Source organism: Triturus cristatus, chromosome 6 (genome assembly GCF_964204655.1).
Source record: "Triturus cristatus chromosome 6, aTriCri1.1, whole genome shotgun sequence".
Classification (NCBI taxonomy): domain Eukaryota; kingdom Metazoa; phylum Chordata; class Amphibia; order Caudata; family Salamandridae; genus Triturus; species Triturus cristatus.
Genome location: NC_140589.1, coordinates 1,633,421,227 through 1,633,447,164, shown reverse-complemented (window position 1 = coordinate 1,633,447,164; position 25,938 = coordinate 1,633,421,227). Strand labels below are relative to the sequence as shown.

Here is a 25,938-nt window from a genome sequence, read left to right as displayed (position 1 = left end):
CACTGCCCCTAGCTCTGATTGGGTGAATCGCCCTTTCCAAAATGATCCTCCCTCGCCTTTCATATTATTTTACTAATATACCTGTCACACTCCTCCAAAAGTTCTCTGCATCCTTGGATTCAAGTCAAGTCAAGTCAAATCTTTATTCGGATAAAAATATCCATAAAAGCACAGTTCATCACTACCAATAGCAAATACAAGTTTTAAAACGTATAAATATACAGTATCATCAAATACAAATACAAAGTTACAGTAGTAAAATCACAGTAAAAAGGTTGGACGAACCTGCAAAATCTAGCAGCATTAATAACAAAGTATGAGGTTTAGACCAATGTGCAAAGTCAGCAGTATGTTACAAATAAAGTGCGATAACGTGCAATAAATCAGACAATGATAGGGATCAAGGTACAGATATAATTTAACAAAAACCCCATTTTCAATTCTACCAATACTAGCATCATTATCAAAATATTTAGTTACAGGCAATATTAATGACTATTATAAGGGCAAAGATAAAAGGTGAATTTCACTAGGCAGTGTTAAAAAAAAAAAAAATGGTGGCACATTAGGGTTCGTTCATATAAGCACGTGAGCGTACCGCAGCTTGTAAGAACGTGCTTACTCGGAAAATCAAATCATCACTTCCTAGCCGTAAAATTTCAAAATATGCTAATTTAAAATCAAAGATAGCCCATGCCTTAAAATAAGGAATTAAAAAATGCTGTTTTGTATATCTGGTGTAAAATTTACAAAAAAGTAAAAAATGTAACAATGTTTGTTTACTACCAATACCGCATGGGCAACACAACTGCTCAAGGTTGCTATTAAATCCTATCGGGAAGCAAAGTGAATATTTTATACTACCATTCCATAGGTGGAAAAGTAAGCTCCTTTTCCATCTCCCTATATTCTTTCTGAGGTATTTCTGTGGCATATGATGTTGAGTGCTTGGTGCCTCCAGAAAGGGCAAATACCTAACAATCGATGATTTATGTTGCTCGATGTTCTGTCTTTCTTTATGATACAGGTCATACAGCGCCCCCTTAAGTGATTTTGTACTCATGCCTTGCAATGCTTATGGACATAAGAAAATATGCTCCAACTTCACACTGGCTAAACTGTTTTAAACTGCAACAAGCCAAGGTATACTACCACCCTCATCGCATTTAAGGCAATCTATAATTATCTCTCTTGTTAAAATCGCAGCGGGGTTCTGCCATATTTTTAGCCAGAATATAGCTGGACGAGACCTAATAAAATCCTCGACATATAGAGGTTCAATTCCTTGTGGCATATGCAAGTTGGAGATGAAATTTGAGCCCCGAGAATTTTTCTACAAAATCTATTCCCTTCAATTTTGATCCCCCTACAATTTACATACCCCCAGACTTCAGCACCATAGGTGCCCGTTTATACACATTGCAATTTATATATCTGGGTTAAAGGTAACACCACTTCTGCTTGTTTTGGCTGCCGACGGCTAATTATAGAATTAACCGCTTTGGAAAGTTTGCGTCTGCTGTGGGCTATATGGACTTGCCAAGAGCCTGATTCTGAAAAAACTAAGCCCAGATAAGGAAAAGTGCTTGTGCGTGTTAGGGATTCGCTGCCTGATGTTATAGAATTAATGCAGTGTTTTTTCGGCCCACACATCATTATAAAAGATTTTTTTAAATTAGTGCAAAGTTCCAATTCGGCCATAAAAGACACGAACCCCGTAACTAAAGTGCGAAGTGCGTTGGGGGTGCGGCCCATGAGGACAGCATTATCTGCATATAAAAGCACGGGGAATAATTTGCCATTCATTTTCGGTACATCATTGGTCAGTTTAGACAGGGAATTATGTAATTCATTTATATAAAGAATAAAAAGTAGGGGGGCTAGAACACAGCCTTGTATAACCCCTCTACCAATGACAATATCCCCAGAAACCTCCGCATCATTGCTTATCCTCACCGTGCCTTTAAATCCCTGTGCAAATACGCCAAAAAATGGACCAAGGCCTCATCCACCCCATTATTTAAAAGAATCTCCCATAAACGTGATCTACTAACAAAATCAAAGGCTGAGGTTAAATCCATGAAACCCAAATAAAGTGGAACTTTTTGAGCGATCGTATATTTGACCAGAATAAGATTTAAGTTCAAACACAGTTCGACAGTTCCGACATTACTTCTAAAGGTCAGCTGACAACAGTTTAAAATTTGGTTGTCTTCAGCCCATTTCTTGATCTTATTAAAGACAACCCTGCCCAAGAGCTTCAAAGTATTGTCTATCAAGGAAATTGGGCGGTAACAGCTGGAATTGGATCTGTCACCTTTTTTAAAAATGGGCACAATGATACTGGTCGACCAAGTGCTCGGAATAGCCGTATTGGTCAGGTTATTAGAAACATTGTATAAAAGGGGAGCCCAAAAATCTGGTTCATGTTTTATAAGGTCGATTGGTAGCCCATCCGAGCCTGGGGCTTTATTCCCTGTACTTTGTTTTATGGCATCCTCGACTTCAATTACAGTTATAGTAACCTTTAAAACTGGGGGGCAGGTATGACTATTAGAGATCTTTGTGGAAGCTGTGTAGATTCTGACAAAATGCTCCTCCCATAATTCGCTAGTTAGATTACAGTTTATGGGAGTAATATTTGAGCCCATAGACCTCATGGCTTTAACTTCTTTCCAGAATCCAGTTACATCCTTAAGTGAGGCAGCACTAGCAAGGTTATCCCAATGTTCTCTCAATATCTCGTCTGAGCGTAGTTTAGTTGCTTTCTTATAGCAGGCTCTTAATAATCTAACTCGGATTATATCCCTGGGTATGGCCGCTAGTGCTTCACGCAGTTCTCGGTTAGCCCGCGAGAATATGCCATCGAACCATCTGGGATTCTTGCTTGAGTTGGTAACAGGTCTTGAAATTATATGTTTGATACCAACACATAAACCACTAAAGGCCTCAATGATCTCTGCACCCAGGGTGCTGCTTGATAGGCACGTCTCTACCAGTAGGGAATACGATTTTATCATGCGTGCGAATAGGGCTTTACTATCTATGCCTTTCTAAATCACTCTAAGTTTGTCAGTTGATGCCTCCAAATGTTTAGCCCCTATTTCCCGTTGGGTAATACATTTAGAAAAAAAGTCTAATGGTTGTTAAAATTGGGTTATGGTCACCTTGGCTAGTACATAAAACCTCAGCCTTTACTAAAAAGTTTACCAATGAAGATGATGTAAAAATATAATCTATAATAGATGAACAGCCACGTCCTCTGTAGGTAGGCAGTGGACCCTTATTTGAGTCAACGCCTGCCTTTTCCATTACATTAATTAAATTACGGGAAGATATATAATTGCAGAGTTCCTCCCCTCTTTTACATAGGTTGACCCTAACCGGGGCAATGGTTGTATTGTCAATACCACTATGCAATCGTACGTTAAAGTCACCGCCTAGGCAGATTCCGTCCAATTTGCCATACCTTTGCTCATCTTCAAATTTATCAATAAATTCAAACAGATTAATAAAATTCCTATTTGGTAGTGATGTAAAATCATTAATATAAAAATTAATTAAACATATCGAGGCCGCCTGTGAATAAACCGTGGCTTGAAAGTTCTCGTTATTTGTCACCAGAGGTTTTATACTACCCCCAGCTGAGATCTTTATCCATGTTGATAACCCCCCACGTGGGCGACCTGTTTTGGGGATGGGTACAATGCTATTATAACATGCAAATCCTTCAAGGAACAATTAATTTGTGCACCATGTCTCCTGGAACATCAGAATGTCATAATTACTAACCAGATCAACCCACTCCATGGAATTCAGTTTGGATCTTAATCTTGCAATGTTCCAGCTTAGCACATTTAAGTTAGAATCTAGGGATCTGAGTTCAGTAACAACCGGACAGACTATTAAGGGTTCCACTAACTCTGGTGCAGTAATCAATAGTTGACTTGATAGTCAGTCCTGGCTCTCCAGACTAGACAGAACGGTAAACCGATTCTGTGTGATGTGTGTCGGGATAGTAAGATTACGTATGCCCAGAGGTGGTTTGTACAAAAAGCCCAGAGGTAGTGAATGTATGCTGGTTGGGGCAATATTGTGGTGCATTTGTACTCTTAGTAGCCATTTCACCAGGGAGGGACGTCTGAAATTCACGACTATACAGTCATCTGTAATGTTCTTATCTGAGGGTCCTACCCATCCTACACGTCGCACCATTAAAATATAATTGGAGTTCACCATCCCTAGGCCCTTATACTTCAATAACCGATCAATACTCTTATTCTTGAGTTGTTCCCAGGACTCTGATTGGTCTTTCTTCAAGGGAGGAGCGCCAGCTAAAATTACAACATAAGGGCAGGCTTCATTCATTGAGCTCTTCTGGCATACAGGTCTAAGAGTGGCACTTGCAAAGCTGCACCTTCCAACTGGCAGGGATGAATTGAGGGCCCTGGGCTTTGAACTCTACTTCATTTCTGTCCAGCTACAGTGGCTCAGTGGTTGGATGGTGAGACTTGTCATTGAGGAGTTTATTATTAAGTAATGTGAAGGGTTTAAAATGTTTGTATAAATGGGTGGTGATGCAGACGGTACAGAGGGGAAGTAGAGGGAGAGGTTGATAAAAACGAAGGTTGGCAGGTTCGTGAACTAAATGATGGTCATATATGAAGGGAGGGTGATAAGATAGAAAGCTGTGACATATTTGGGTGGAGTGTTTGGCGCAATTATGACAACAGCTGTTGATTGAAGAGTACATCATGGGGAAAGTAAATGATGAATAACATAGATTTAACATGGTGTTTAATTCGGAACAGGAGTTTATGTTGCTAAATTAAATGTAACATGTGAGTTCAAGACTAGAATACGAACGGGTGATTGTTTTTTATGATTGTTTATAGTGACCCCTGACGAAGGGCGCTTTGCAGCCCGAAATGCATTGGGATTTTATTGAATAAAACACTGCTTGTGATGAACCTTGCATTACTCGTATTTTCACAAGAGGTCCGGAGGGGCACAGTGTTAATATCAGAAGTTTGGAAAAAAGGCAAAACCCACAGAGCGTGGATTTGCATATAAAGAAATGGAAAAGAGGTTTAAAGAAGAGAAAATGTGTTTAAAATTGATCAAATGAATGAAATTAAAATAAACGTAACGGCCAGAAGACGGCATGCAGCAGTGCGTCTGGTTGGGTGCAAGAGGTTGCACCCATTTCATGCAGTACTTGTCATTGAGGAGACAGCTCCGGCCCGATGATCTCTTATCGCTGGCCTTCGGTGTCTAGGCCACCTCCCCCAACTACTCCATGAATGCGCTATAGCCCTATGCCAGGGTGTTATAGAGGTGTTTTACTATGTGTCTGTACAGTGTTCAATGCTATCTGTATTAGAGTCGCGTGGGTTCACGCGACTCATGTATTCTGTTTGTCTGCATTCCAGATCGTTGTCTTCCACTCGTGGAGATTCCGATTAACGTCACTCTTGACGTTGGTTTCTTCACGGTTGGATGGCTCCGGTCGTGGGTGCTTTACCTAAGCAATAAACCACGCTTTCAACCACTATTACCTTGTCCTGTATTCAACAACTTGGCAACAAGCGGGATTTCTTCCGACACCCACCACCATCCAGAGCCATTTCCATTGATTTCCACCGTGTTCCTTCATAGCAGTTGATCGCTTGTTCCATCCACCTCAAGTAACTTTTTCGATGAAGCGACTCCGTTCTACATCGTCCTTCATTACCTCGAACTTCTAAAAAGGTCATATATCTTTGACTTTTCCCCATTATTTCTCCGCGCACGTCGGTTTGAATTCAACTGACTCCTCGCGCTGTGTCTGTCGACAACCCCGCCTCTAGGCACGCCTTTCGTCACGCAACGAAACAAGGCCAACTGCTCATAGAGATCACGCACAGCCGTAACCTTGGGGACAGCGTCAAGCGTCCATATTTGTTTCCTGCCTACCGCGTTAAGACACGCTTCTACAAACGAAGCTGTCTTTCTACAGCGATAGGCACGCTTTCACAAACGAAATGTTTTTAACCGAGGGAAGTGCTTTCAGCCTTTCAGACACGCTTTCACAATACGCTGTTTCCTGCCTACAGTGTGGTGCACGCTTTTATCACCACGTCATTAAATCCTTCACCACGCTCTCAGCTTTCAGTTTTAAAGGTTAAATTTTGCAGCGATAGGCACGCTTTCATCATCGCCTATTTCTACAATATGTAGATTCTCATCTGCATGTAAAACAGTGCATGTTGCATTCAGCGATTTGCACGCTCTTTATTTATTGAATCTTTATTGCAATTGTTTTTGCAATTGGTCAGTGTTAATTTTTTTATTTATTTATCTATTTTATTTATTTATTTATTTTCTGTCATGGCTTCATCCCAACAATTCCAAACACCAGCTCAATTTTTACAGACTCCTGGCAAACCATCTTTGGCCTGGCGCAATTGGCTTAAGGGTTTTGAAAACTATTTGGTTGCCATTGATGCGGTAAAATATCCTCCTGCTCGCAAGGTTGCCATCTTATATGGTTGTCTTGGAGTCGCGGCTCAACAGGTATTTGAGAATCTTCCAGTTATTCCTCCTCCTTCAGATTCAGGTGATGGTTGGGACACATACCAAGAAGCCCTGTCTCGCTTAAAAAAACAATATGATGATGAACCCAGTATTGTTTTGGAGCGGCATAACTTCTTCAAACGTAAGCAGAGTGCAGATGAAAGCGTGGAAGACTATATTGCTCAACTCAGAATTCTCGCTTCCACTAGTGAATTTGGTCCAAGTACAGACACTTCAATTAGAGACCAGTTCATTTTTTCTTGTTCGTCTAAAAAAATACAAGAACGTTTATTAAGTTGTAAAAATCCCACTCTTGCAGAAATAGTGGATATTGCTAAAGGTATTGAACGTGCAACGATATCTTCAAGAATTTTACAAGAGTCAAGCCGCTCAAGTCAGTGTACACACGGTTGATGGAGGCTCCATCTGCTTCCTGCTCTGTGAATCTCGTCAGTAAGCCTTTTAGACAATCATCAAGGAAAATCACCATTTGCTATAGGTGTGGGTCAAGAAATCTGGGAAATTCTCCTAGTTGTCCTGCATCTGGAAAAAAATGTTCCTTGTGCAAAAATATTGGTCATTTTCCATCTGTTTGCAGAGGCGGCAAAAGATTCACCAGAGTGAATAACCTTGAACTTGATGAGAATCTGGAGTGGTGTTCCAATAGACTCAACGATGTTTCATTGTCTATTGAATGTGATTCTATTGATTTTTCTAAAGTCAAGGGTCCATTGTGTGAATTAATTGTTGGTACTATTCCTTTACAGGTCAAAGCTGACTCTGGTTCACCTATCACTATTTTATCAGACCTTACATTTCATTCAAATTGGGGTACTAGCGTGTCTCTTTTTGTGTCTGATGTCAATCCCAAAGCTTACGGCGAAAAAGATATTGACATGTTAGGGTACTTCCATTCAAAGATTGAATGCCTTGGTAGAAAAACTTTTACTAAGGTGTATGTTGCCCTCAAAGGCAGAAATATCTTGGGTTGGTTGGATCAAGCCAAAATGGGTTTAATGCTCAAACCCGGGTCAGATCAACCCATCACCTTGGGTGATATCCCAGATGATTATTACTCTAATCTTGAACCTGAGATCATTCAGGTGTCTGAATTATCTGTCTCTACTCATAAAGTTGATCATATACTCTATCGTTTTCCAAAGGTTTTTCAAAATAAAGTTGGTACAGTTTTGGGTTTCAAGCACGAAATCCGTCTCAAGCCCAATGCTCAACCAATCGTTCATAAAGTCAGTTCACTTCCTTTGAGTGCGAGGGATGAATTAAAAAAAATGTTGAAAAATGTGTGTGATGAGGGGGTTATTACACCTTGTGATTCTTCCGAATGGGTCTCTCCCATAGTTTTAGTCCGCAAAAAGTCCGGCGAGATCAGATTATGTGCTGACTTGCGCTCATTGAACAACAATATCATCGTCGACTGTCATCCCTTACCCAAGATCCACGATCTACTCGCTAATCTGGGTGGTTCTAAGTTCTTTTCTCTTTTGGATCTTAAGTCAGCGTATCATCAGATTCCCTTGTCTCCAAAGTCCCAAGAATTAACAACTTTTGTTACACCATTTGGGGCCTACAAATATTTGAGGCTTCCCTTTGGCCTAGCCTCAGCTGCTAGCATTTTTCAGAAACTAATGGATAATCTATTCTGTGACATTCCTGGGGTACAGGTTTACCAGGATTATATTTTGATTTTTGCCAACAATATTTCGGAACATGATATGATTCTCTCTAGAGAGTGTTAGAAGTTTTAGAGAAAACTGGGATGACAGTTAGGCATGATCAATGCAAATTTACTGTTCAAGAATTGGACTATTTGGGTCATACACTTTCTCCTAATGGCATTAAACCCAAGTTTTCATTGATAAAAGCTATTAGGGATGCCGCCCCTCCCAAAGATAGGGATGCACTTCGTTCATTCCTTGGCCTGGCAGAGTACAATGCCAGATTCGTTCATGGCTATGCTCAAATTGTTGAACCTTTAAGGAATCTTTTGAGAAAGGGCGTGAAGTTTGTTTGGTCACATGACCTACAAATAGTTTTTGAGCATGTTAAGAAACTTATTGAGGATTCACCAGCTCTATCTCCCTTTTCTGATGGTTCAAAATGTTTTATTACTGTAGATGCTAGTCTTACTGGTTTAGGAGCCGTTTTAGGACAATGGGTAGATGGTGTTGAACACACTGTTGCCTTTGCCTCTAGAACTCTTTTGCCAGCTGGGACTAGATACAGTACGATTGAAAGAGAGGCTTTAGCCTTTGTTTGGGCCATACAGAAGTTTAAACCATACATTTGGGGTCGTGAGTTTGAAATCTTCACGGATCATAAACCGCTCATGCACATGCTTTCAAGCAGCACCTCGAACAGAGCCTGTGCTAGGCTTGTTCGACTTCTATCAAAACTTCATGAATTTCACTTTGTCATAAAACACATTTCTGGGGGAAAAAATTGCAGAGCGGATTGCCTTTCAAGAATGTCTTGGAGGAAAATTCCGTTCTTGATGATGATGTTGAATGTGTTGTCGCTGCAATTGATGCTATTGCGGAATGTCCACCTATTTCTGAGTCGGAGTGGAATTCGGCTTATAATGATGATGTCACACTTTCAAAGGTTAAGAGTTTTATTGTGAGCAAATGGCCTGAACGCAGAAATCTATCTCCAGACTTAAGAGCTTTTGCAAATGTTTCGGAAGAACTTTCTTTAGTTAACAATATGATTATGCGTCATGAGTTGTTTGTTCCACCTGAATCCTTACGAAATTCAATCATTCGTTCGGCCCATCAAGGACATCTTGGTGTTGTCAAGACATGTCAACGCATTAAACTATTTTATTGGTGGCCTTCCATGGATGCACATGTCAAGAGAATGATTGACAATTGCACTCAATGTCTTCTTTCTGACAAACATTGGAAGACTCTTTCCACTCCGTTACATCCTGTTCCTCTTCCTGTAGGCCCATGGGATAAAGTTGGTTTAGATTTTTCTGGACCTTATGATATTTTACCTAATGAAAACAAGTTTCTCATTGTCTTGATTGATTACTATACTAAAAATGGTTATATTATTCTTTTTGCAATGCAGCGTCAACTGATAATGCCATGAAATTTTTACAAACAGTGTTTGATGTTGAAGGTTTCCCTAAAACCATCGTCACTGATAATGGTACACACTTTGTGTCTCAAAAGATGTGTTCTTTCCTCAAGATTCATGACATTTCTCATTTTAAGGTTGCTTTATACTCGCCTTCTTCTAATGGTTTGGTGGAGAGGTGCAACCGCATAATTAAGGAGGGCATTCAGACTGCAATATCTTCTAGATTAGATCCTTTGTTCATGATAAGGTCTGGGCTTATAACACCACGCCACATTCCACCACTGGCATTGCACCTTTTACGTTGCTTAGGAAAAGGAGAGTGCATACTCATCTTAATCCCACTTGGCTTCACAAAGATGATAGTGTTTCACTCAAGCCTGCTTCCATCCAAGAATATGTTAGAATAAAGCAAAATGCTATGAAAGCACGTTTTGATACTGGCAAACATTTTGTAGCTCATCCTTTGGAAAGGGGAGATTGGGTGCTCATCAAAAATCCAAAAAGAATTCCAAAGGGGCAATCAAAATTCTTTTCTCCTACATTAGTCATTCACGTTAGTAGAGGTTCCGCTCTCCTTCATAAAGGATGGTGGAACAAGAGAGCTCTTGTTAAGGTATCTCCTCTTCAAGCTGATGTTATTAGACAACATACCTGTTCAGAGTCAGAGTATGAACATTGTGACTGGTTTGATTTGACTTATGAGAAACCTTCTTCTATTGGTATTTCTGTATCATCTGGTGCACACATTGATCAACCTGTTGTTACTGACAGTGGTGCATTGTCTATACCTCTTTCAAGTTGTGTTTTGGAACCATCTGGGAGTCAACTCATTCAATCTGTTGCCCCTGAACCTTTGCCATTGTCTTCTGAAATTCAGCACAGTGCCACGGGGACTGGTGAATTTTCTGTGGCAACGGCAAAAAGATCATCACGTTTCAGAAGGATTTCATGTAAATTGACAGACTATGTTTTGGAATAATGTTATGTATATTTATTTATTTTTCTTGTTCCTCAAAGAGGGGAAGGTGTTAGAGGTGTTTTACTATGTGTCTGTACAGTGTTCAATGCTATCTGTATTAGAGTCGCGTGGGTTCACGCGACTCCTGTATTCTGTTTGTCTGCATTCCAGATCGTTGTCTTCCACTCGTGGAGATTCCGATTAACGTCACTCTGGACGTTGGTTTCTTCACGGTTGGATGGCTCCGGTCGTGGGTGCTTTACCTAAGCAATAAACAACGCTTTCAACCACTATTACCTTGTCCTGTATTCAACACAGGGCCAGTGCCAAACTAGTGGCACCCTCCCTTATGCTCCCACCATCCCCCTTTGGGGTATCTCCAACCTCTAAGGCCCCCTCAGGCGGGATAACTTGACGCACTGACACCACCCTATACTGATGCCCTGTGTGCATTATTTGAGGACAGCAGCCTCCTCGGGTTTGAGGACTTCATCGACCTGTTTGCATTGCAAAGAGGACAATATTTTACTTTACAATGCAAACAACTCATTCTCCACTGTATTTGGTCAATCGCGGACACTAGGCCCGAGACACACTCCTTGGTCCAGGACTTCTCCACAATGGAGGCTGGGTGCAGCCACATCACTTGGTTTTACAAAGTTCTCTTGCATTATTTTATCTGTTCCTTCGACTCCCTTAAAGAGAAATGGGAGGACGACGCCGATAAGATGTTCGAGGGCTCGGAATGGACTAGAGTGCTGGGCTTTCCCCAAGGCATTAGGAGACATTTGGACAGCTAAATCAAAGCGAAAATCATGAACACTTTTACAAAGAAACATACACTGCAGGTAGAACGATCTGCTCGTGATTTGAGAGGTTCTTGTAATAAAGTGAAAAAAGAGGGCGGGAACATTCAGGTTTTGTAATATAAACAAAAGCAAATGAGCAAAACCGTTGTCTTTCTCAAGCTCTTTCATTTCAGTAAAAACATAAACCTACCTGTAGCAGTCTACGGGCAGAATGTACATCATCAAAGACGTTTATCACGTAGTCTGTGTAAGTATCTAGATCTGGTTCTATACCAAGCTCGTGTAGGGCTTTCATGACTTCAATAGTTCCTACAAAAAATAAAAAAACAAAAATTAGAAAACAGATTTGATGCAATTTTCTAAGCCCGTCACCTTTAAGGTGGAATTACATACTCCAGACAGGAAAAGGGACGTGTACACATAATTAGAACGAACACCTGTGCAGCCTGGTCTTTTTCCAATCAACTGGACTAAATGCGCACCCACTAGGGCCAGAAACGATGGGCAATTGTACATTTTTTTATTTGTTTTCAACAGCGTGAGGAGGATACATTATCGGAGTCCATGAGCATTTCTTCAGCTTTGTCTGCCCTCCACCCGCCCCCCTCTGCCCACACACAAACACACACTGCCGCTACCACACTACACGTTGAAAATATGAGTGTGGTGCCGAGACACTGGGATGGGAAGTAACGAGGCAGAATTTGCCTAATTTCAGGCATAGCGCACAAAGGAAAGAAAACACGTCTCTGCAAGGTCACTAATGCCTCCGAACCCAAACGGTACAGTTTACTTTATGAAAACGCCCTATTAAAAACAGATCTGACTGAAAAACTCCGAGGGAGAAGACGCGGCTAACGAACGGCACAACAAGGACAAGCTGCCTTGGCAGCGCCGCGCGGGTAGCCGCGTCGCTCCTTGCTGGCTCTGAACGCATTTGTCACCCGCTGCAGGGCATTCGTCCACAGTAGCATATGCTTCCTTTCCAAGCTGCCACTCAGAAGCCTTACTTTTAAATTGCAAAGTTTGCCCAAAGTCCCCCTTGTTGCCCCGGAGTGCCACCTATGGAAAAGTGACACTTTCATGAATATTTGATGCAGTGCACAATGGTGCAAATAATCAAATGTGAATTCCCTTTGAGCACTTAAAAATACACGCAGGCAAGTCACACTAAATTAAAGTCGCATGATCTCCCCAAGTATGCCTTAAACGAAAAACTGTCCGATTTTGGCCTAGAATCTGTAAAAATGATAAACAGAATTAATTGCGGTAAATCTCACTGGATGCCCCGGTTATTTTGACAGCCAGTTTCAACGTTACTTCGGCAAGATTCTGTCTCGGGAAACATTTAGAGAGACCAGCCAACGTTATAACTGAAGCCTTTCAGGCGTGAAATATAGTTTAGACTAACGGAGCAGCAAGGCGGTCTTTCAGACAGGGAGACGCTCATTTTACATTCGCTGGGCAAATGTGAGCATGCTACGCGCTGAGTGCAGGGACCTACATTTCGGCCTACCACTCCACCAAAGCAGAGAATGAACAACACGAGCATTTGGATATCGGGGCCACTGTACAATAGCATAAGTCTAGCACACGCAGGCGTTTAATGTTTCTTTAAATTCAGTGCTTCATTTGTTTAAAAAATAAATAAAATAAAGTGCCAGGGCCCTTCTCGTAAGGCCACTGCAGCGGCAGTGCAGCCTGGACCACCCATTGCCCCTGCCAGCGCTGTGAATAAAGGTACCAACATAACACATAACCATCTTTCTCACATAGCATGACAATTCATATTATTTCAGGCCATACAAAGATATAATAATGGTGTGAGAAGTTGCTATTAATACTTTTCAATGCAAATCGACTTAGTAAACACGGTTGTTGTGCTCATCTCACAATTAAACAGACAGCACCAGCATGTGGGGGACTGTCCCTAGAGCCGGTGCTGACAATCAAGTCCCGGCGCTGAGCACCGCAAACCACTGGCTCAAATTAAGCGCTGTTTAAATTGCATTCACTGCTGCATTGGCTAAGATTATACAATTCTGCGCCACTGATAAACAATACAGTGCTCCGTGAAAGATAAATGAATCTCTATAAAGACCTGTGAACCCACCCCTACGTCAAAAAGAAAAGCAAGGTGGCGCAGAAACGGACACCATTGCCAAAGTACAGAGAATGGGAGGGAAAAGCATACGTTTGTGCATTTTCAACGTGTGCGCACCATAGCACGCAGGCGGCGTAACACCAGAAAATAAGAATTAGAAGATAATATCCTTCGATTGATGATGAATACGTTAAAACTTTGTAGTTAGTTCGTTAATTTGGGGAGAGGGACGGGGGCTTTACTGGTGCGTGTATTTCAATTAGTTTATATTGGCGCCCAGGCCCCAGACTGTCCCTTCTGTGAGAGTTCTTCATTCCAACACACTGTTCCCAACAAAAGATAGATTTGATGCACGTAAGAAAATACAAATGGAATGCCATAGAGTTACGCTTTCACAGATGCATTCTTGGAAGAAAGGGGATCCTTGGGGACCCCAGGGCATAGTGTGCCCCGGGCGGACCTCGAAGCACTTTGCATATCATCTGGAGGAGGCATAAGGTAAACAGGGACACAAAATACGGTTGCCACAGCCGAGATCTTGAAGCAGCAGCCGAAATGTCTTATGAACTCACCCCTAGCGCGCAGTGGACATCTTAGATAAATACATTATTTATTTCTCGATGCTGTCTGACTAAGGTTGAGCGCGGAACGAGAACCAGGGGCTTAACTGAGGCCCCTGCAGTGCAGCGGAGAGGGGAGGGTCTTTTTGGGCACCACCTTGAGGGAGGCCCCAATTAACTCAAAGCATATGAGTTTCTTTGCATTGCGACAGTTGTGGGGAACCCTCGTCACATTTTGTAGGTGGGTCCTACATCTTTCGTTCCGCCACTGGCCAGGAACGTCGCATTTTAGCTCGAATGTTTTGAACACATGCTCAGAATACAATCCCAAATTAAAGGCAAAACCATTTTAATAGTCAGTGTTGATCTGGCTTCTTCTAGTGTGGTGCTGGCAAGTGAATCCACTTGCCAGGCCTAAACCTTCCCTTTTACTAAAGGTCAGGCACCCCTAAGGTAGGCCCAAGGTAGCCCCATGGGCAGGGTGCAGTGTATTTAAAGAGTAGGACATGTACTGTTGGGTTTTACCTGTCCTGGTAGTGAAATACTGCTAATTTCGTTTTCACTACAGCAAGGCCCATCTCTCCCATAGGTTAGCATTGGAGCAGCCTTGTAATATCTTATAAGGGTATCGGCCAATTAGGAGTAGATAGAAATTTGGAGCTTGGCGTCTCTGGACTCTCAATTTAAAAATACATCTTTTAGTGACGTTGGCTTTTAAATTGCAGGTCTGAAAATGGCAATTATAGAAAGTTTACATTTTCTTACTTTGACCATTCTTGGCCTCTGCCAGTCTCTGAATACACGCCTGGGTCAGGATGACAGATGGGCTGGTTGTGCATCCACTCTAGAGTCACACACAGAGAGTTGAGGTGTGCCCGGCATATCCTGACGGCCCATCACCAGGCTGAGGGGTCTTCCGAAGCTAGAGTAGTGGGAGGAGCTGACACAGACACCTGAATAGTGTTGTGCCTGTCCTCAGACAAAGAAGTCTCCACCACCTGTAGTGTGTCTGCAGCCAGGGGAGGGCAGGGTCTTGTGCTCTACAAAGATTTTTCTTTCTAGTTTGCCTACTTCAAAGGGAGAGTACTGGACCTGTGACCCTATTACTTGGAACACTTCTGGGTTGAGGACTTTCTGCCAGGAAGAAGAGACATGTTGCTGTTAGGAATGACAACCACTTTGCTGTTTGCTTTGCTGTGTTGGCCTCCGGCTTGCTGCTTCTGTCCTGGAAGTGAAAGGACTGGACTTTGCTTTCTACATCCTGCTTTGTAAGGTTCTCCAAGAGATGGAGTTGAGCTTCACTCCTGTTTGAAGTCTCAGGGCCATTAAAGATCTCCCCTGCAGCATCTGGGTTTTCCGTCTGATAGCCCTACTCTGCCAAGTGGTGCCAACTCCAGTACCTGGGCCATTGGAAGCAAGTTTGCTGTGTTCACCAAGAAGAAACCAACACATCGATTTCGAGTGTGACTTTGGAGCCAGCGCCACTCCCCGATACGGCGCCGCTGTCTGCACCGGAGCCATGGTCTCTGCTCCAAGCAGCGTTCACGACTTACAACGCAGGCCCGACACCGTCGCAGTGCCTCCAAAGATTTGCCACAAAGGGCAACTGACAGTAAGGAACTGATGCCGCACTGGTCTCAGCGACTCCTCACTTCTCCGGCGCCTTGCAACATCTTTGTTTTGTCATCATTTCCAAGGTACTGTAACAAGGGTCTGTACAACTCAGTCACGGGCCTGCTCTCCATCGCGAGCGGCAATGAACTTGGAGATTTGACTTCCCTGTCTATGGACGGACGCCGGTTCACTCGGAGCGCTACGTTTGCGTTAGGATTGCGTCTGTACCTTGTACAAATTGCACTTGACAGATGTGGCAACTTCAACAACCTAAATAGGTTTAAACGGTGGATGCGACTGAACAAGACGCGTTCTGGTTCAGTATTAAGACACCACGGAGACGCAGCGTCCGCTTTTGGGATTGTGCACCGTGCGAGCCAGCAGAACTACCAGCCCCAGGAGCTTCAGGGCCAGCAACGAGCAACGAGGTCCCGCCCCCTGACATCGGGGCCAGTACTTCATCACATCGCGCCTCCCGCTTCGCGGGACGCGCGCAGGTGTGCGCCGGGCGAAGCCCGGGCAAAGGGCGGGCCGTCCTCGGCCGTCCAAGGCCGGTAAAGGCTGGGCTGGGCCCCCCCTCTGTCATACCTGATTCGGTCACCTCAAGTAAGTGACCCCAAAATCACGTGTTTGTACCCACATAATGTTTTGTCCCAGTCCCATTGCTTTATCCTGTTATATCTCTTCTAAGGCCTTGTGAGTTACTATTCATATTCCCCATCCCGGTCAATCATTCTTTTTGTTCCTAAATACCACGTTACATGCCTGCAAAGGGTAAAACCCCCCTGGTAAAAAAGCCCATCAATGGAACTTTGGATCACTTTGTTATTAGGACAATTCCAGACCCAGATTGGGAGGACTCTCTTGCTGCGCGGCGCGCTGACAGACGCCGCTCGATTGAGCATATTAAGAACATGCATACGTCTCCACAACCAAGCACGTCGGTCCATGATGGCTCACATATAACTCCAATAGCTTGTGAACCCTCAAGCAGCGAAAGTACTCCACTGCTTCTACGGGACAGATCTAATTTGATAGACTCTATTACGGACCATATTGTTGACTCTATTAACGAATTAAGTGTCATTATCTCTACCTCTCCCCGTGTCCTTGTTTCACCCGTTAAGTCCCGGGCGTCCCTCTCGTCACCTGTGGTACAGATACCCCAAAAAAAGAAACCTACTCGGAAGCACAACCTTGATCCCCCCCAAGGTCCCCCACCAACAAAAAGAAGGAGAAAGTTAGGAGGTAGAATTTCAAGGGGTAAATCAAGTAGGCTTATGCAAACTCCAAATCAAAATCCTGACCCTGTTAACACTCCCGCATTATTTACCCCGCAATTGCACATGACATCTCCTTTGCCTATCCCTCAATCCACTTCCTCTAAGGTTATCCCCACTATCAATATCACTGGGTCCATTGAGCAAATAGTACGATCTTTTATTCTCCCAGTAATAGAGAGATTGAATACTATCACTCTCCAATTAGGGTCCCTAGAAGAGCTAGTTAGGGAGAATATAGTAGCAAAGAAGGCCCAATTTAACAATGTTCCACCATCTGTACCCCTGGTAACGGTAATACCAACCCCCCCACCTGTCATCTCGAAGAAAGGGATATTACCATCTCTGACATCTGTTCCATCAAAGCTCCCTCTTGCCCCCGTGGAAAAAAGTTGTAACATAAACAAGAATCGACTCCGCCCTCCCCAAAAGGGAGAGGTAAAAAACGTCAAACCTTCTATCCCAAAATCTTCCCTGCTAAATGCGTCTTGTATATCACGTCCATCTTTTGAATCCAGGGCAAACACACAAGTGGGCGGGAATTCTACAAACTTAAATCCGGCTCCTGTTCCAGGTAATCATTCAAAACTTGATGTAAGGAGAGAGCCTAGGACTAGGTTAGCTGACCTCCCCCCGGAAGTGGCTCCATATGTAGTCATTCTGACAGGTGTTCCGCCCTTAGAGGAAGGCAAGACGGAAGATTTTTACCAACTAAAAAACAAAGTCCTCTTTTGGCTCAGTCAAAATCGGCCACTCCCTCTGTATTTGAACGGTGCAATCATTCATGTCAGGCGACTGCCTTGGCGGGCTGTCGAACGAAAAACCTATTCGGTGACATTATTATTGTTAATTTCTCAGACCGAAGAACTGTAAGATACATCCTAGACGAGTTTCAGGAAATTGGGTCAGGGGGTATCATGACACGTGATCTGATATTTTTTTACCCAAGATCTGCTGTAGAATTTACACCTAATCTGGGACTTTAACTAGTCACCCTAACGAGCGTTCTAGGTCTAGCCGCAATAACTGTTTAACAACAATCATTTTAACGGTTACAATCCATTTTACGGCCCTAAATCCCTCCAAGCTCCCTATAGATTTGACTATTCATCAGGTCTGGACACAAATGACTGACTGGCTCAATCTTCGCAGTCCTTAGCTTGTCCGACCTCTCCACTTCCCGAAAAAGAAAACCAAGTACTCCAACTTTCTTCTTTCAGTAGGCCTACGGTGGACCATCAACCTTCACCTCAGGGTATAACGAACATTCAATTAGATTTAGGCTCCCCAAGGGATATGATAAAACCCTCGGGCGGCGTTACTCTATTTGCGGGGGGTTCGGTTAACCCTGCCCTTTCCTCCAAAACCAAATTTCCAGGCGACGATATCCTACCTGGGGGGGGCCCGGTTAATCCTGTCCTTAATCCTGACCTTTCTCTCAAATTAATTTTCTGGAACGTCGCAGTCTTACGCTCTAAGGCAGACAATCCATCATGGCTCTCTGTCATTAGGGAGCATAATATTGTTTGCCTGCAAGAAACGTGGTTGACAGCTCCCATTCATCTGCAAGGATACAAAACCTTCAACTCATTTGCCCAACCTTCATCATGTGGGAGAGCGAAAGGTGGCCTGGTAATATATTTCTCAAATGAACTCCCAACCACAGATACCAAAATCATTAATAGCAATACCTATTCCCAGATCCTTATGATAACACCCAGTAAAACACATTTGTTCTACATAGTTAACTTTTATAACAATTTGACCCCAAAGGACATACTCCCAGTCCTGGAAAATATTTATCGACTCTTATCAGAGGAGCGTCTCAAACATTCTAACACTAGTATTATCATAGTCTGGGGTGGAGACTTCAATCTTAATCTCTGTAAGGGAGGCGATTTAAATATCTGTGGTATTGTGGACGACTTGGGTTATAATGTAACGCATTTCCCTCATACCAAACTAGGGAACTTTCTGACCGAGATAATATTCAATTTAGATCTAGGTTTTACTAACGATCTGGCTTCTCCCCCAGTTCCTTTCACTCCCACATTCAATGGCAGGGGATTATCTAGTCTGATTGACTATGTTTTGGTTTCACAAGCTTCCAAAGACCAGCTACGTAGCGTTCGAACAGGTATTGATCCCAGCAGTGATCCCTTTCCCAATACTCTCGCCATCACTATTCCGGATATGCTAGAACCATCCACTAAGCAAACTCTCTTAACACAAGAATCTTTAAGGGTAAATAAGCTGAACGGGTATGCAATTAAATGGAGCAAAGTTGATGCTGATAAGATTATCTCAGCAGTCCTGAGTCGCATACTCCCACATATCGAAACGTGCTTAAATTTACATTCTCTTCCTGACCAGGTACTGGCTAGCTTCTCTCTTATTACATCTGAAATAAAGAGAGAGTTGTTCCGTAAAACGTCGGGCGTTAATCAAACAAAAAAGGGTTGGTTTAATCCCGCAACAAGGCGCGCCTACCTCTCACTAAAGAAAGCTTTGACTAATACCGTAAGGGATAAAGTGGAAGTGATAAGATTAAGAAAATGCTATAAGCAAGCACTTAAATCCTGTAAGGAAGATATTAAGAAGGAACTATGGGCCAAGTTACACCAGAGTTGTTCTCTTAAGGATTCGGCTACCTTCTGGAAAATAGTAAGAACACCTTTTTTAACCGACCAACAAGAGATCCCAAGGATCGAGGTAGCAGTGGTTGAGGCAGCTTGGGTTGGTCATTTTTCAAAGATTTTTGGTATTTCGGAGGACTCTATGTCAGAGCCACCCTCAGATAGCTCAGGGATGTCGACTACCCAAAACTATAGTAGACCACCCCTCTCCCCTAAATCTAACCTTTATTTTGACCATGCTGAGGTACTTCTGGCCCTGCAGGCTTCCAAATGTGGTAAAGCCCCAGGCCCTGACGGGGTTCCCGTGGACCTATTTAAAAATAACTTAGAATTATGGTCCCCTATTCTCACTAAGGTCTTCGAAGCAGCCACTAAAATCGGCCCACCAGAGTCCTGGACAACTTCCATTCTTCTTCCTATTTTTAAGAAGGGCGACCGTAATAGTCCTGCCTGTTACCGTCCCATCTCCCTCTTGGACTCTACTGGCAAGGTGATGGGTCGGTTACTTCTTAAAAGACTCCAGGATTGGGCTGAAAGTAATCAAGTGGTTTCTGACCTTCAGTATGGTTTTCGAGAGGGACTTGGGACGGTGGAGCAGGCATTAAACCTTTCTTTATTGATAGGTAAATACGTATGGGCCAAAAAGGGAAGGTTGCATTTGGCCTACGTCTATTTATCGGCGGCCTTTGATTGCGTCTCCCATAGTAAACTATGGAAACTTCTTCTGGCTATGGGGGTTGATCCTCCCTTGGTAAGCTTTATTCGGAATCTCTATACAGGGGCCTCGGCAAAAGTACGGTATGGTCTGGGGGGGAAGTTACAACATCATTCCCAGTACTTAAGGGTGTCAGACAGGGATGCGTACTGGCACCCTTTCTTTTTAATTTATACACGAATGGCTTAGAGGCTGCGATGTTGGTAGGAAGCCAGGACCTGCCCATGATTAATCACCGTCCAATACCCGCGTTGCTTTACGCGGATGACGCGATGATCATGGCCAGGACCCCACGCCAACTCCAACTTCTCCTCGATAGATATTGTGACTTCATGGCAGCCCTTGATCTAAAAGTAAACATAAAGAAAACGTTTGCAATGCATCTGGGGAAACGCCTTAGACATTCTGGCAGTATCCGGATAAATAATACCATTCTGGAGACCACAAGTTCATACCCCTATTTAGGTATTCTGATAGACAATACCTCTAGTTGGGGTCCTACCCTCCTGGCCAGAAAGTTGGGGCTCCTCAGAACTACAACAACTTTGGTCACATTTGCGCAAAAACTAGGCCAGCGCCCCTCCCGGGAGTTGATCCAGATCTATAGGGCCAAGTGCCGCCCAGTGGCAATGTATGGGGCCGGGGTTTGGGGTCACGTTAACACGGAAATTATCCAAAAAACAGAAAATGCTTTTCTGCGGTACCTTTTGGCCGCTCCCAATAGTTCGCCAACCTATGGATGTCATATGGAGTTGGGGGAGGATTATATCTCTGATCTTATTGCAATCCAACCAATTCTTTTATGGCATCGACTATGGGTTACTTTAGAATGCAAACTGACTCGCCTGCTTATTTCTGACTGTCTCACTCTGGAAGGTTGGAAAAATATCCCGTGGCTGTTGTATGTCCATAAATTCCTGAGAGATGTAAACCTGGAATCTCTTTTCATGCTCCCTGAGACCTCAGCTGATATTTCACGCAAAAAGCTGCAAACCGCGTGCTTATTCCATTTACGTGAGCTTCGCCTAACATCCGAGATTTTAAAGCATACAAATCTCCATCTTGCCGCGGTACAAGTCTCATTTGGGATCCAGCCATATTTACTATCCAGTGCTAATCATTATGAAAAATATCTTTTAACACGATTCCGGTTCAATACTTTCCATCGGTTGTTAACTTTCCCGAAGACAAAAGATTGGTCTAGTAAACTAACTCCCTGTCCATGTGATGGGCAATCAGAACAATCGCTATTGCACGTAGTCTTCTTCTGTAGTTACTATGAATTCCCACGGCAAAAGTGGATTTTACCTCTATTAAAATTCATAGGCTTACGCCAGTGTCGTCCGGCCCTCCTTGCCTTACAATGTTTGGACACTGAGTACAGCATCTTCCCAACAGCCAGTTTTTTAAAAGCTTGTGTTAAATATTGTGCAAACTATGACCTTTCTTAAATCGCTAGATCGTAATTGTGATTTAGACTGAAAGAAATAATATGTTATATACTATTTGTTTTTACAATCCATGCATTAGAACTTTATGATCTATATGAATTCTCATGATTTTAAAGTTTTGTTTTTAACTTTTGTATACTTTTATGGACACAAAATTTGTATCCGAATAAAGTTTTAATTGATTGATTGACTTCGTCAATCACGTCGCTATAGCACCAGTTGGAGCTTTTATGTTTCTAAATGCTTTACCTGCATTTAATCTTTGTAACTTATGTATTGAGTGGTGTATGTTGGATTTTTGTCGTTTTAGTCTTGTGCATTAGTGGGTATTTTTCTAAAGTGTGTTTGTGTGTTTTGTATGGCGCATGCATGAGAGTGTGAATGTGCTTTACACATTACCCCCGAGATGAGACTGACTGCTCTTGCTAAGCTACCAAGGGAGTGAGCGTGGGTTATTCAGAGGGTGTAACCAACTTACTCGGACTACAGTGAGGGTCCCTACTGGGACAGGGTGCGAACCCCCACCAAGAGACCATATGATCAGCAGTAAGGACAGGACTTGTATTTCTGTATTACATACAGTGATTGGTGTACACTACTTCCATACTGCAAACAGTTACACCCAAGCATTTCATTTACGCTTTTCTCTGTTTTTGCAACTCTCGAGATTTCGCCACAATGATGTCTCATTCTGGAAAGACAACAGCTGTACCTGCAGATTTGGTACTTGAGCAGGCGAGGTTGGAGACCTACACAGTACCTTAGCTCAAAAAGTTCTGCAAGGATTCCAAATGTCCCACTAAAAAGGAGAAGCTGCAAAAGGCACGAGGGCCTGGCTGGCAGCAAGGGAGGCTGGTGAGCAAACACACAGATTGAAAATGCTACTGTGGATATGGAGGAACAGTGCCTACATGGTGGTTGTGTGGTACAACAGAGCTGGATCAGCCAAGATAGGTGGGTCCAGCACAGATGGTGGCAGCATATTTTCAGTGCAGTCTGAGGTGACGGTGCGCATACCCAAGGGTTTAGTGAAGGATTATACCAAGGAGGATGACGTGGGTTTCTGGGCTATGAAGTAGCTTTACACATGAGCAGGGTCACTGATAAAGATTGAGGGGCAGATTTGTGGAAGCACTTTGAAGTGGAGGGACATTCAGTTGGCCTTGGGTACTGCGGAGCATCTCATTTACTCCCAACATGAAAGCGGAACTGATCAAGAGATATGGACTTACTCCAGAGATGTACAGGGACAAGTAAGGAAGTTCAGGCTTGATTCACAAAAACGACTTGAATGTATTCTTTCTGCAGAGCACTGGATGGTTGGGTGAAGGGCAGAGAGGTATCAGATTTTTTGGGGCTGTACAATTTTATTGTATGAGCGCACTTGGGAGTTGCACCAGAACTTGGACAGTAAGCTTACTGACCTCAGGAAGCTTGCTCAGGAGGCAGACCGCTAGCTCAGCACCAGAGTCCACAAGAGGATGTATGTGGGAGACTACTCCAAGAGTGGGCAGGGTCTTCAACAGAAGAAGTGGGGGGGACAAAACTCAGAGTAAGAAGTTCTCTAAGGGACCCCAAATTAGTTCCCAGGGTAAGGATTCCCAACCCCCTGTTGAGAAAAAGAGTTGGTTCCCGGCAGGGAGGTCTGCAAGGAAAAGACCCCCATAAGTGTTTTGCATGTAATTATGAAGGGCATTTCAAGGGGGATCACAAGTGTCCCAAGTAGGCACAGCCTTCCACCGGTGGGCAGTCACAGGGGATGGTGAGTGTAGCGATTGGGCAGGAGTTGGTCCTACTCAGTGGTGGGGAGCCAGCTGAGATGACCTTATTCTCCCTGGGTAAGGGTGAGGTGTTCCAGAGAACCCTCCTGCCTGATCACTCTAAGAAGTACAGGCAGAGGGTGACCATTAATGGGTGGCGGGCAGAGGATCGGAGACACAGGAGCCAGTAGGACAACGGTCCGCTGATGTCTGAAGAGCAGGTAGTAGTTATTGTGGTCCACCATGTAGTTGCTGTAGACAACAGTTAGTGCCAGTGTATGGCAGCTCAGGTTCCCTTCGAGTGTGGGGTCTCAGGTTCCTTGAGGATAGCTGTGAGTCCATCCATGCCTGTTGGCTGTCTGTTAGGCATGGACCAGGTGCATACAGCTTGGAAAGATGTGGAGCTCATGTCGCACTTGGAAATGTTGGGATTGCCATAATAAATGTGTCTGACCACATGGTCCATGGCAGCCCAAGAGGGCGATCAGAAGAACCTGGAGTCTGAAATACTTGCCAAGATTCCTGGCAGGAAGATAAAGGACGAGAGGTGTGGGGAAATCATTCCTGAAATTCCCAATTGTGGGAGGAGGCTGAACATGAGGAAGACTACCCAGGAACCTACAGGGGAAAATAGGACTGAACTGGGGGACCTGCTTGAGCTGACCCATTGGCAGGAGGAAGGAGGCCCCACCTGGGAGGAATTCAGAGCAGCACAGAACAAGTGCCCCACTCTTATGGGTCTTCAGAAACAGGCTGAGGAAGCAGTTGGTAACGCCTCAGGATGTCACCTGATCTACTGGGAAAATGAACTCGTATATAGCGAGCCTAAGGTTGCTGAGCCTGGAACAGTCTGTGTGCTGGTGGCACCTAGCGCTTAAGAGCCTTCCACCTGGGTTTGGCTCATGATGTGCCTCTGCCAGGTCGACTGGGGCAGGAAAAGACCATTCACAAGCTTGTCACACACTTTTACTAGCCTCCACATGAGAAAGTAATCAGATGCGTTCTGCAGGCCCTGTCAAACCCACCAAGCAAGTGACAAATCTGGGAAGAGGTTCAAGGCTCCTCTACAACCTTTTCCTGTTGTGAGCACCCCTTTTGAGCAGGTAGGCATTGACACTGTGGGGCCTCTGGATCCCAAGACAGACATGGGCAACAGTCTTGCCACCGCCTACCTGGAAGCTATTCATCAGAGGACGGTTACCGCCCCTATCATTGCCAGGGCACTGATGGTGATCCTCATCTGTGTGGGTTTACCCAAAGAAGGTGGTGTCCGACCGAGGTACCAACCTCATGTCTTTGTACATAAAGGCCATGCGGAAGGCGTGTGGTGTTACCTACAAGTTCACTACCCCTTACCATCCCCAAAGCAATGGGTAGGTTGAAAGGTTCAACCATAGCATGAAGGGCATGATTATGGGTCTCTCAGAACCCATGAGGCATACGTGGGACATCCTCTTCCCATACCGTCTTCTGTTTGCCTAAAGGGAGATGCTACTTAAGGGGGTTGGCTTCAGCCCTTTTGAACTTCTGTATGGGCATCCCATGAGAGAACCTCTCAGTGTGATAAAGGAGGGCTGGGCGTAAGCTCCTAGGAAGCCTTCCCAGGATGTATTTAGTTACATGCTGGTCTTCTGGAACCAGACAGCCTGCTTCCGGAAACTTGCTTGGGAGAACCGGGAAGCTAGCCAGGAAGATATGAAACATTGGTATGACCAGAATACCACTGACCAGACTGTCCAGAAAGTGTGGGTGATGGCACAGTTGGTGCCCCATGCTGTACAAGACAACTGATCTGGGCCATTTGAGGTGAAGGAGTGATGTCACCTACCTGGTGGACATGCAGACTCCTAGGAACCCTTTGAAGGTCCTACACGTGAACAGACTAACCACATTTCAAGAGGTCGGAGCTGACCATATTCTTGGTCACAGATGATGGGATGAAAGAGGAGAGTGAACCTCTCCCCAACCTCTTGTCTTCCAAAAAACAAGATGGGTCAGTAGAGGGTGTTATCCTCTCCCCTAATCCGACTGTAGAATATCAGAGAGACTGTCACCAACTAGTGGCTAGAAACAACTCTCCCCATCCACAACTTAAAATGGCAGAATAAAATCAAAATTAAATTGGAACCACTCAAGAACTGAATTCTAGATCAAAATAAGGTTTACATAGCTATCAGAATATTTAATAAGAGCATTACAGAGAGGATATGCATAATTTACCATTAAGGCTCAGATACAGAATCGTAAATCATAACATAAACCAGTTTTAGCCACCAAATTTTCCCTAAACTCTAAGTGTCTAACTCCTAAAGAGTACAGAAAGCATCCTAAATTAGGAAATCTCAGAATGATAAGTTAGAGTTTCTGGAGGAAAATGGAAAGTTTCACCCG

At 43.8% G+C, this 25,938-nt stretch overlaps 1 protein-coding gene across 1 annotated transcript in view; it reads right to left on the bottom strand.

Moving 5' to 3' along the window:
• Nucleotides 1–25,938, bottom strand: part of LRPPRC (leucine rich pentatricopeptide repeat containing) — a 665,201-nt gene that overhangs the window by 466,287 nt on the left and 172,976 nt on the right. Inside the window, exon 12 of the mRNA XM_085612780.1 lies at nt 11,618–11,736. Coding sequence (XP_085468906.1) covers nt 11,618–11,736 — 119 coding nt within the window. The remainder of the gene's footprint in view (nt 1–11,617; nt 11,737–25,938) is intronic.